The 12969-nt window shown below is 38.0% G+C and overlaps 1 protein-coding gene across 7 annotated transcripts in view; it reads right to left on the bottom strand.

Moving 5' to 3' along the window:
* Positions 1–12969, bottom strand: part of RGS22 (regulator of G protein signaling 22) — a 67020-nt gene that overhangs the window by 19010 nt on the left and 35041 nt on the right. For 6 of the 7 annotated variants that reach the window (XR_008575825.1, XR_008575826.1, XM_054816234.1 and 3 more), the window contains 5 exons: positions 9415–9609; positions 5048–5140; positions 4368–4534; positions 1068–1230; positions 298–456 (listed from right to left, as the gene is read on the bottom strand). Coding sequence is in view for 5 of the 7 variants with exons in the window: in XM_054816234.1 (XP_054672209.1) it covers positions 298–456; positions 1068–1230; positions 4368–4534; positions 5048–5140; positions 9415–9609 (777 nt within the window). In the remaining 2 variants the exon portion in view is untranslated. The remainder of the gene's footprint in view (positions 1–297; positions 457–1067; positions 1231–4367; positions 4535–5047; positions 5141–9414; positions 9610–12969) is intronic. The other variant, XM_054816235.1, reaches the window with a different exon arrangement.

The raw sequence follows: 12969 nt of genomic DNA, 5'->3' as shown, positions 1-12969 counted from the left end.
CACTACAGCAAAGATTCTTTTACTCCCCTGGCAGCCTGGCTGGCAGCAGAGCTAACACCAGCTCCTTCAGATTTAGGATCTAACAATACTACTGTCAGCCGGACTAAGCCTTCAGAGGAACTGCCTTCACAATTATCAAGCTAAATGCTTCAACCTGTACACGCTAGAGTGTCTCTTTCAATGTAAATTGAATGTGAGTTGTGGGCTGCTTTTCCTCTGAACCATTTTATCCCAATGGTAAATTATGAGCCAAATAAAAAACAATGCCTGGATGTGTTGCTGTTATTAAAAAATTACCTTTGCTTGTCCCTCTGCCCCATGGTGCTCATCTGCCAGGAACAATGGCAGCCATTGTTTTTCTAATCTCTTCTGGATGCATTGCTGAATTTCTAGCAGAACCGCTGCTGGAAGTCGATCATGTAGGATTTGTCCCCATCCTCCACCTGAATGCATTAGCTAAGCAAATCCAAATACAATAACACATGACATAAACTTTTGTGTATACCAAAAGTCCTTTATCTCTCTACATCCTTGATTTAGCAAAGCATGAGCTTAACTGTAAGCAAAGCATTTAATGCATGCTTACCCAAGGCTCACATGTACTTTTCATAAAAGGGAACAGATTACATTTGTCCCTACCTATAATAGAATACAGACTCCGGCAAATAATACCCTAGCTTGACCGAGTAAATTTCCTAAGTATCAAGATATATTGGAGTACCACAGCTCAGACTCTGTGGCTTTACTGACATACTAAAATAGAAAGCTGGAACAAGTCACTCTGCCTGAAAGCCATTTTTACACTTTTTCTGAGCTGTGTTGTGTGTGCTCTGGCTGCAGCCTCAGATCAGGGTTTAAGAGAGATGTTCTAGAATGACGGGGGAGGAAGAGCCTGAACAGGAAGGAGTGGACCCCCACAACCAGAACAGAACCAGATTTCTGGCCAAAAATATCAGTAAGATTTGAGGAAATAGCTTGGGGGAAAGCTGGAGAAAAGCTGCTTATGAACTTTTATCTCAGTCACATTCAGTGTGATTGTTCTTTATGAATGGTTTTGTAACTGGTACCTGTTCTTGTTGTTCTCTGGTAGCTGGGCTGTTGGGTCCAAAGAAGTATTTTTTGTTTAAGTACTTGTTTTTAATGTCCTTAGACTTTTCCTCCCTTTTTTCTTTATCCTTGTGGAGCATCTTTCTGAACTGTTCAATATCTAGCCAGCACATGAGATCCATGCTACAAACAAATTTAAACAGAATGTATTTCAATATTGAGTTAATTTCGTCAACGTTCTAAGGAGTTATTAGTTTAACCACAAGCCACCAAAGTGTTCGAGTCCTAAATACCAGGTCAGATTGGACTGAAATTTGATGTAATTTTTTCTTTGCTAGCACCATCTGGTGAGACCATGGCACTTGTTGAACAGGCAGATCAAACACATCTTAGGGATCTCATTTAGGGTCCCTTCTGGGGTACCCTGAAAGGAGTAACCTCCTCAATGTGCCGCTGCTAAATCCAGCAGGGACTGTGAACCAGAGCCATAGTGCAGAGCTCACAGAGAGAATGAAAAATGAAACAGATGAGAATTTGAAGCAGTACTGCAGGCTGTGAGCCACCGAGAGATGAATCAACACCCCCTCTTCTGCCTCCTCGTCGTGTCGCCTGAGAAAGGAGCAGGGGTGGCAGCTGGGAACATCAGCCCCAGAATCACCCCCTTCCTACCCCGTGTGAAGTGCTAGAGCTTGAGTCAGTCAGCAGTCAAGCAGACAAAAAAAATTACGGTAAATTTTATTTCTAGGGCTTTTTGTAGGCCGCCTTGTCATAAATTACTGATTCTACTACTTACTTTGTTATTCATAGTAAGTGACAAATAGCCTTCATGTGCAATTCTTGATCTATATATTGTTCATAATCATTTGAGTATATACTATCAATTTAAGTTTGTTTTAATGAAATATATTGGGTTTGTGCTTTAGACCAGAAGACAGAATAAGTGACATACCTACAATTTCAGTTTAATTTATAGGACTGTTTTCTGATGGTATCTTATTAGCTGAAGTTTTGTGAGCGTTTTAATGAGGACGTTCACTGTATTTGCAGCAGGAAACATGAAACATTAAATTCAGACAAATCTGTTTCACTTTTGCATTCGGTTAATAACTGGCTTTTTCAAAGCATTAATCTATGGCTAAAACTTTCAAAAGCATCTGACTGATTTAAGAACAGATGTCCCCCATTCAAAAGTCTTTTGAGACTCTTACAGACCTAAGTTCTATTGAGACTGAAATTCTTTCATTTGCTAGTTCATCACAATGTGAATAAGTTCACCCAAATGCAAGCGATCCAAGTTACTGTGGTTTATGGAGTTACTCCTTGGCATCTACCCATGACAACCAATCAAATATGTCTATCTTATTTAAAAAGCAAAATATATAATCTTAGAGTGTGTTAGGTTAAACCATTTACAGTGGTGGCTTATCCTAGCGTACTCTATTTTTTCCTTTCAATGGATCAGGAGCATGTGTGTAGTCAGTTAGTCTGGCAAGACTAACAAGTGGTAACCCACTAACCCAAAGTAACACAAATTGTCCTGCAATTGTGTGACTATATCCTATATATTTAACAAAATATTAATTAATGGAACTTTGTTTAGTTTCTTACCAGAATTTGTACCCAGGTATTCAGCAGCCTGTCCTTCCTGAAACTTGGATCACTTACAATTGGGCAATAACAGAACCATACATTTTGATGAAGAGGCAAATTACACATTTGTTGGGTTTTTTTGCTGAAAATTTCCAGACTGCATTAGTTTTAGGATCCCTTTAGCTTATAGTACCATTAAGCATCTTTACTGTAGCATGCCAGCTGGACTTCAGAGTTATTACGTCTGGATCCAGCTCTAAAACACTGTTTTGTGAGACTTTTTCAAATGTTTTTCTTCATTATGAATTTTTACAAAAGAAAATTTCTCCATAAATTAAACATTTCTCTGTCTGGCTGTATCACTTAAGATGGGACTTGTCTGTGATTAACAGAGAGGCAGGAAGTCCCAGAGGTGATTCAGCCAGGACCTCATCCTAGCCAGTGACCTGTTGTCTGGTGATTCCTACCATTTCCCCAGTTAGAGAGGAACTCCAGACCAGTGATCTCCAAAGTGGGGTGTGCACACCCCAGGGGGTGTGTGAGACGATTCACTGGGGGGCAGGGAGAAAATATTAGAACTTCAATAGCACATGTATATAATTTATTAAAAAATAAATATACACATATTGAGGGTGCATGCTCAAAAATTTTTTACTGATGAGGTGCACAATCAAAAAAGTTTGGAGACCACTGGTCTAAACAACTAACTCAGAAGTCACTTGACCATAGGCATCCACATGATAAGAATCTCCATCTGAACTCATTACCTACAGTCTTTTTGTAGTCAGTGAGCAGAAATAGCCATCTTTAGGAATGATCCATCCAAACTGGTTTTAGATGTTACCTTCAGAATTAGAAGAATTGTGTCCAGGAGTGTGTATTTCTCTCTCTGACTACAAAGGGAACCTATGATGATAAGCAGAAGTGATGACATTGAGTCTTGGCCAGAGGAATCCTGTGCTAGATGTCCATCTCTGGATACTTTTGAAAAAACTGACCAGCTAAAACAATAGCAGTGCTTGACTAGAAGCAATAGGCGACATGCGAAGCTTCAGCTCCTGGAAACCCAGGTTAAAGGAAGAAAGTGACAATTTAAAGACTTGCTAGCAGTTACTTAAAAGGTATATTTGCCTTTTGCTAAAACAGGATAGAAATTAGTGTGGAGCTTGTGAAAAAAATAAAGGTGGCAAACTCACATTTACTTCTTCTAAAACTTCTGCTTAGATCTTCATTTTTAAACAAATGGACTCACTTTTTCAAAAACCCTGCATAAACTGTATCTGCTACAAGCTGGTACTTAATTCTGTTCAGATCAGTGCAAACACAAAACTGCGGTTGCTCTCACACTGTGAGAATAATGTGGCTGTCTTCTATTTGTACATTTTTATAACATCCAGCTTTAATTTTTAAAATGTACTAAATTGAATCTGTACTAAAAAAGAGAAATTTTACTCATTATAGGCTAATTATTCTACTCAGGGGTTTTTCACTAATCAAAGCAGAAACTGAAAGCAGAACTGTAATACAAACATGTTATGACAGGAGAATTTTTACCCCAATAATGTTAAGACAATTCAGTTGTCTGAACAATGTGCATGTGTATTTCATAAATATACAAACAAATTTTTTAAAAAGACTAAAATCTGTGAACATTTAGATAGCCAAGATCCCCAGCAAAGATTTCTTCTGAACTTAGAAATGGGTAAAATAATAATAAGGAAGAAACCTACCCAGCAGAATGCTCATTAAGAAAAGCCCAGAACTGTTCTAACTTCTCTTTGTCGTGGATCAGGTCAGATAGATTAGGACCTGCCAATTCTTTGGGAACTTGGTGCAAGTGCTGATCTTCTTTGAGAGCATCAGGGCAGGATGGCAGACCAGTGTCAGCAACAGTACTCTGAGGGAAGAATTTATTTCACTTGCATAACTGCTTTTTTAATCTCTTATGTTGTGCTCAGTCTAATAATCCTTGCATTAGATAACTTCTGTCTCTGTAGAACAGCTTTTTGATTGCTGAGAAAATAAATTAAGACTCCAGCTCTTAATCAGCTTTTGGTTTATGTTTGCTTTAAACATACCAGTGTGTGCAGGTTCCATAATCAAACAGACCAATATGTACCTGTAATTTACTTGAAATTGAGGTATTTACTCAAGATTAAGGGCCCAAAATACATTCTACAGACGTTAGTGGAAACTATCTCATTGACTCCAATCGTACTGTGGTCTGATGTTGATGTGACTGACAGAAGACCTGTATTCGTAATCACTCATTTCCCAAAATGAATGGTAGAAATCGGACTACTTGCTTCTCCAAACTGGCATGTTGTTAGTCTTTCATTGCTGATACTCAAAGTGTTAACCCTCTCTGATAGAAAAAGAGTTTGTTTTTGTTAGTAGGTACTTGTCTTACCTCATCCTGCTTGGAACCACTCTCTTGATGCAAAGCCTGGAGCTTTCTAAAGTACACGGAGTCCAGCTGTCGAGTTTCTTCCACCAACTCCACCTAATAAAAATAATATCTTATGTCATCCCTACAGTACACATTATAGAAAGATGGAGAACTGGACGGGCACCTTGCCAGTGACAATGGATAGAAGAGGATACATTTGTCAGTAATGAGACTGATGTTTAGAAGACACTAGAAGTCACATCCTTGTGACAAACAATTCAATTAAAAGCTCTGGTAGAAGAAAATTTTCAGATCTGTGTAGGATCACATGTAGATTTCTACAGAACACCACTAAATAACCTAACTATATCTTTAAGAATATGACTTTGTATTAAAGAAATTGCTAAATTATATTGTGTATATAATAAATTGTGTATATTGTGTCAGACTTACCTGATTGCCTATACCAGCAAATTTTATGTCAAAGTGCCACTGAGAAGCAGAAAAACAGGTCTTAAAACTATGATCTCAGTGGGAAATGTCAAAAAGATAGAGTGCCACAGATTTCCAGAAATGGAAATCTAAGACAAGAAAGATGCTCTAATATCTAAACAATGAAGGTGAAAGCTTTCAGACTTTCAGTCCTGTCCCTTCCTTAGTTTTATACCAGGTAATGCCTTGAAATAATAAATTATGCATATTAGAACTCTTCAAGTATTAGCTTTTTTAAATTTAATTAGAAGCCTTATGTATGTAACTAGAACACTTCTCCATGTTATGTGCAAACAATCGGTAACTACACAGGGAATAGTTTGATGACCCTCTCGGCTGACTAAACCATTCAAATGCAGGTTTTAGGATATTCAGAAAAATTGAGCCAATGTGTTACACTGATTAGCATGCCCATTACAAAGATTAGAAAACTGTGGTCTTATTATGCAAGCATTTATGTGCAAGAGAGAAGAGAGAGTTTTTAGATTAATATTCATTACACTTTTGTCTAAATGTGAATACCACACTAATCACCGTGTCATCTGAATGCCTTCAGGCTCAGTGTAACTCTGTTCCACTGTTATAAAGTGCTTTGGGGTATTCTTTCCTTTAAAAGAAAGCGTAGTTTAAAAGTAAATAGGAAAATAATTCAGAACATTTTTCATAAAGTTGAAACAGAAAGCAGATAGAGGCAGAATGAGAGTCAACAATCAAAAGGAACTCTCCTGTTTTCATGTTTCGTTTAAAGATAAAAACATAGATACATACTGACCAAGTCCCAAATAAACAATTTTGGACTCACCTAATTCTTGACCAAATATCTTGTTTCATTATGGGCCAAATATATCCTGCTGTATGGTAGAACAAAGGGGAAGAGTTGAGCCAGGGACTGAATAAAACACAAAGCAGACCTTGTCTTTGTGCTGGGAAGGAGTGTGCCTAAGCCTCAGCCTGCGCCTAGTACAAAGAGACTCTAGTGCCTCCTAGAACAGGTCATTTTATGTCTGTGCATTATAACTCTTCACAAACGCATGTATTGTGCACTTAAAAGGATTTAGTTCTGGGTTTTCATGCTCTGATTAAGATGTTTGCATTATTAGAGCACTGAGAAGTCTGCACGTAACTACACTTGCAAAGCAAAGCATCATCTAAACTGAAAGGGCAATAAATTATCTCTCGGTTAACTCAAGGAGGTATAAACTGACACACGCATTAACAACTTAAAACAAAAGTTTATATTTTCAGTTCATACTTTGGAGGAATTCTTCCATCGCTAGCAGCAGGGAAAACACTGTATTCAGAGCGTGCTCAAAAGCAGAGTCCTGTTTATAGAAAAACGATGTATAATAATACTCAGCTGAGTCGATGACTTGACTCAGTGAGGACTGGCACTAGATACTAGACACCTAGTATTGATAACACACATGGAAAATATACATTTACAAAAGATTGTAAAACTACTCTGATAGAAAGTAAATAAAATTTCATATTAATGAAAGCATCGATCAATTACACGGTGTTCTGCAGGTCATAAACAGTTATAGCTCAAATAGCTTAGAAAAAATAGCTTAGAAGAAATATCCAAAAGCTTAGAAAAAATGCTGAAAAGTGAGGAGAATATTTTGCAGATGTGTTTGGATTTGTTTATTTCATTTGATTAAGTTTTTTTCAATGTTCAAACTTTCAAAGTTTCTTAAGGAAATTAATTTATCAGAGGATGAGAGGGAAGGTCCCCCTATGAACTAATTAGAAGGTAGAAAATCAAACATAGAGAAATAAATAACTTTCATAATGGGGTGGGGTTCCTATTGGAGTCTCACAGGGATCTGCGCTGAGGTTGTTTTTTTAAACATTCAGAAATTATCTGGAAAAGGAGGTGAGTGAGGAGACAACAAAGTTTGTAAAATGATTCCACAGAGCAAAAAATGAAATTGTCTGTGAAAAGCTGCAGGATTTCAGGACACTTTAGCATCTGCATGATAAAAGGGCAGCTGAATTCAAGGACAATAAACATTAAGTCATTCCAGTCACCTCCAAATTAGGACTTTCCATTAGCTGTTATTCCTTAGTAAAGAGATCTTGGAATCATTGCAGATGGCTATTAGCTTACATTTTGCACATCTACTCAAAGTTCACCAGGAGTCAAAAGAATCACAGGAACAATTAGGAAAGGAACAAAGAGCAAAACAGAAAACATGATTCTGCCATTGGATTATCCTTAGTGCATCCAGATCTTGAGTACTGCTTGGATCTCATCAAAAGAATATAAAATAACAGATAAAGATGGGGGTGATAAGTGTAACAAAGGTATGGAACGCCTTCTGTAAGAGGAGAGGTCAGAAAGTCTAGGATTCTTGAGTTTCAAAGAGATGTGATCGAAGTGGGATACAACAGAAACATGTAAAAGCATAACAGCATTGAGACTGTGACAAGATAACAACTGTTCACTGTTCTTCGTGACATACAAAACTAGGGCACGAGGTGAAATTATCAGGGAGGGGTTTGCAAACAAAGATAAGCATTTTTTTCTCCTTTTGCATGATTAAACCATGGAACCCACTGCTACAGTAAGGCTGAAGATATAAAACGACTCAAGATAACCTTCACATAAATCCATGGGGAAAAAAACCCAACCCTAATCAAAGACTATTAAACACAAAAATGTGGATAATACCTCTGCTTCATGAACCTCCTCAGTTGCAAAGTCCTGAAGCTGGCAATACTGCTGTATGGTTTTTTTCCTGTTCTTATACTCTGTTCTTAAATGTTTAATACTGACCACCACCTAATAGGCTTAGCAGACCATTCTCAACTTTGATTTTAGGTATCTGTTCTTCTAGTTGTTAATACATGCATGCACAATATAGTAACAAAAATACACTGTATTACAAAACTTCCACAAAAGGATTTCAAAGTGTTCTGCAGGGGGCAATGCGTGCCATGTTCTCATTACATGCTGACAGAAGTATCGGCAGTAAGTGATGAGATTTCCTGTAAAAATGGAGATGCTTCATCTAAGATCGCAGTGGAGAAAAACAGGAACAAGAACTAACTCCCTGCCCTCCAACTCCTGATTCTCCATTGTAAGTTTCTCCTTCCATATCCAAGAGAGAGATGCTAGTTTGACCTACAGCTGGTAACTTGTAGGTAAGTTTACAAAGAGCAAAAAGCCACAGCATCCACCACTGCCTCCCCCATTTCTTGTTCTTATTTGTCAAAAGCAGAGTCAGGATTGCAGCCATCTCCTCTGACCTGCTTGATTCAAGCCTTCAGAGGCTTTCTGGGATTAGACTTGAGTACGCCACTAAGCCACCTACTTCAGGAAGCCTGCAGGGCACAGTTAGCCCTTATACAGTAGGGCAGCTATCTAAAAAGTGTTTGTGGCACATACAGCTGGATCACCATATCACATTTCCTCTTACACTAAGCAGTAGCTGCACTGTAGTTCTAAACACCAAGAAATACTTGATGCAATTAACATGGACCTAACATCACTGTACTGACACTCTAGAAATAGTTTATTTTATGCTTATCATTAAAACCATAGAAGGCTTGTGGGCAATCCATCATAAGAAAATTACTTTTGATCAATGGCAAGATTGCAGAAACATGACACTTCCTGAGTGCAAAGAGACCTTTTGCCATAGCAAGATGCATTCTGCCCTAATTCACAGACCAAGGGGTCTATCAAGCCTGCACCTTCCTTTTGGATGGGAAGTTTGCTCTCCACAGGAAGTTCAGGCTACTCCATGGATCAGCATAGAAAGGAGTGGGTGAGCAAAACATCCCATAATACTCCCTTCCTGACTATAAATATAACAGGGTTGCATATGAAGGCTCTTGTGGTTTTCTTCCCAGACATAAGAATTTTTCACAGTGTCATCCAGATCAGTTACCTTCCCATAAGTGTATTTGTCTACTTCCACCATCTTCATCCATGGTTCTAGGAGAACAGTGAGGATATATTCTTCTGCTGGGTCAAAAAGATCCTCAAAAGCTGGGTCAATTTTCTGATAAATCATGTTTTTCTTACTCTGATGAAGTCCAATGTCCATACTGGCAGATGGGGCAATGTAAGTTGCATAAAGGAACTACAATAAAACAGAAGAAAACTGTTAGCCAACATCCATTCCAATGGTCACAGTCTATTGCAGGAGAGAATTCATATATATTTGTTCCCCACTACCCTGCTGTATATTCTGAACATATATCTAACTACACCTGCCTTTTTTTTACCAATATTACTGTTTTGTCCAAAATTCAGTTATTGCCATAACTGATCTCCCTGCTTTTTTTACTCCTACTTGTTAAAATGGTTAGATCACAAAATAATGCTTAATGTAATATTTGCTTGGAGATATTTGTCTATTTCTTAGTTAGATTCAGATAACCACAATCATTACAACTGCACTCTTCATGAAGTCACATTGTTTTGCAGAGTATGTGCTGGGTCAACTTGTGAAGGAGTCTTACTTCCTCTGAATAGAAGGGAAATTGTAAATTTAGGGTTAAAATTAGTAAAAATTTATAGGGTTTCATTCTGTGTGGAGGTTCTCTTGCACAGTTCTTTGGCATTGATGAGACTTCATCATGGTACAGCATCCATAACAGGAGATACCACTGCACAACTGCGGTCTAAATCCTTACCAAAGTAAAGATTACAATATGCTTTTTTATGAAGCACAGAGTTTGCCATTGAACATGTACAAACAGAAGAAAGATGAACCTGGAGAATGTTTCCTTCTCACTAACAGCTCATTCTTGAAGCATAGAGTAATTTTTTTATTCATTTCAAAGGATTTTTTTTTCCCAAATAGTACTCTAAGTAAAATTCTTGGTTTTTAAATGTTTCATAAATTGCTATGAAAAAGAACATTGAAAACTCAGAGAAAAACACTTTCTTCCAAGAATATCTTGAAAGAAGATATTCCAGAATATCTTTCTCATACATCATGATTCTGACTGCAGCTAGGAACTCAAGTGAAAAAAGATACTGCCGTAATAAAATCAATAAAACTTATAAATGCTTTCTCTTCTTCATATTGTCAAAGTCTAACTAATTTTCAAACATACGGTCAGAGGATCAGATTAGTAGCATAAATCAGAATTTCTCTCTTGGATGGCACTGAGGAGCCCATCTTCACTATTTATTATCACACAGTTTTGACAATAAAGAATGCAGGTTTCTGATAATTCTCATTTTCCTTATGTTGCTAAAATCCAGCTTAACTAGTAGATGTACAAAGCAGTATAAAAGAAGAAAATAATACATTTACTCTATGTTCAAGCAGTAATAAAACACTGTTGTGTTTAGATTTCAAGCACAGTGGGAGAATGAGTACATTAAATAATTTTGTTTCTATTTTGTTTTAAATGAAATTCTGATTTATTAGACTCTTTCTTTCAAACAGCAACAGTACCAGACTACATCCCCATTATTTTGGACCTTAACAATTTGAAACAGACCCTTTAGACTCTCCTGATACCAGGTCACTGAGGAATACAGGGCTACGATGGCTGATATCCATCCCCCAGTTAGAACTTGTTATGATTACTATATTTACTGTCTATGCAGGTTTCCACCCCCTTTCCACATAGATCTAATCACTGGAAACAAAGATGGTTTTTTGCTATTGTGGCCCACATTATCAATGCAATAAAGACTCACAGATGTAAGGGTAAGGTCAAAGAATGAGGACATCCACAGGAAGAGTCCTAGCTAAAGAACAAGACCACATTTATCCTAAATTATTCCCTTCTCAGCAAATCCCCAAATAAATTTAAATTTAACAGAGACAGAATGAATTAGATTCATAGGGATTTCAAAAGTTGGAAGTTATTTTGAAGAACCATAACACAAAGTTTCAGTTACATCATGTTCTAGTCGGATCCAAAACGTTTAATATATAAAATAGCCAAATTAGAAGGGACTGGTCCAATGATATAAAGATGTGGTATCTTTAAAAATAGACTTTTAAAAGAGGGGTTAACCATTTTATTTGTCATTAGGGCTGCATTGCTCCACCTGTTATGACTCATAAAACCACACACAAGAGATCTGTAAATTGATGAAAAGGGTCCAAAATAGGTCCTCAATATTTTAACACATATTTAACCTGGTTTCTTAAATGACTGGTTACTTTTAGCATAGTTTTAAGAACAAAATCAAAACAAGCACTCCCCAACTTTCTCAGGCAGTATTCTTTCCCCTATGATTTTGTATGAAATGGGTTAATTTGAGTATATTTGCTACTCTTCTTTAGAGCTGACAAAAAATATCAGCCTACAGAGTCAGAAATTGCCCAGACTAAGGAAGCTTTGTCCAAAAACTATTGACAATCTGCTCACATAAACACTGTCGTAATATATTGCCATATTAGGGACTGCCTTTGCAGGCTGGTCTACCTGTAAAACTGCCCCGAGTCCTGTTTAATTTCACATTCAAAACTAGAGCATAGTAAGGACAAACTTCCCCTCCCCGCCCCCCTCCAGAGACAATAGTTAGGACTGGTAGTACATGTGAAGCAGAAATTTCAAGGTGGTTAAGCTAGATATAGGAGTGCACTTTTCCAAGCTCAGAGGATCAGACCCTCAGTGCTATAATCAGGATGGCCTGTTCACTTTTGAAGGATGCAGATTTACAGTGCCTGAGGATTTGACATGATGACATCTTTTTGCTTATTATATTATATTATATTATATTTATTATATTGCTTAAGAATCCAGTGCTGTGGAATTTGACCCACCAAGTGAAAAGATAGCATCACAAAGTGACAAAGTGAATGCACGCACTTGCAGACAGGGGAGAAATGAGAAGGTGTTTTCCTCCCTGTGTTCCTTGCTGAGGGTTCAGGCACCAAAGGGAGCTGATGATCAGAGGACTGGAGCCCCTCTCCTATGAAGACAAGCTGAGAGAGTTGGGCTTGTTCAGCCTGGAAAACAGAAGGCTCCAGGGAGACCTAATTGCAGCCTTCCAGTACCTAAAGGGGCCTACAGGAAAGCTGGACAGGGGCTGTTTACAAGGGCATGGAGTGATAGGATAAGGGGGAATGGCTTTAAACTGAAGGAGGGGAGATTTAGATTAGACATTAGGAAGAAATTCTTTCCTGTGAGGGTGGTGAGATACTGGGACAGGTTGCCCATAGAAGCTATGGATGCCCCCTCCCTGGAAGTGTTCAAGGCCAGGTTGGATGGGGCTTTGGGCAACCTGGTCTGGTGGAGGGTGTCCCTGCCCATGGCAGGGGGGTTGGAACTAGATGATCTTTGAGGTCCCTTCCAACCCAAACCATTCCATGATTCTATGATCTGTAGAGCTGCACTGATTTGAATGAAAGACGGCAGGAAAATCAACCGCAAAGAGTTCTAGACATGCCAAAAAAAGAGGAAAAGTGTGTCTGTGTTCACTGTCTTCAACACTGGGCAGTGAAGTTAGCAAGATATAGGGGGGAAAT

The sequence above is a fragment of the Grus americana genome, chromosome 2 (genome assembly GCF_028858705.1).
Source record: "Grus americana isolate bGruAme1 chromosome 2, bGruAme1.mat, whole genome shotgun sequence".
NCBI classification, from domain to species: Eukaryota; Metazoa; Chordata; class Aves; order Gruiformes; family Gruidae; genus Grus; species Grus americana.
Note: the sequence above shows the minus strand (reverse complement) of the source record. Positions and strands in the feature narration are given on the sequence as shown.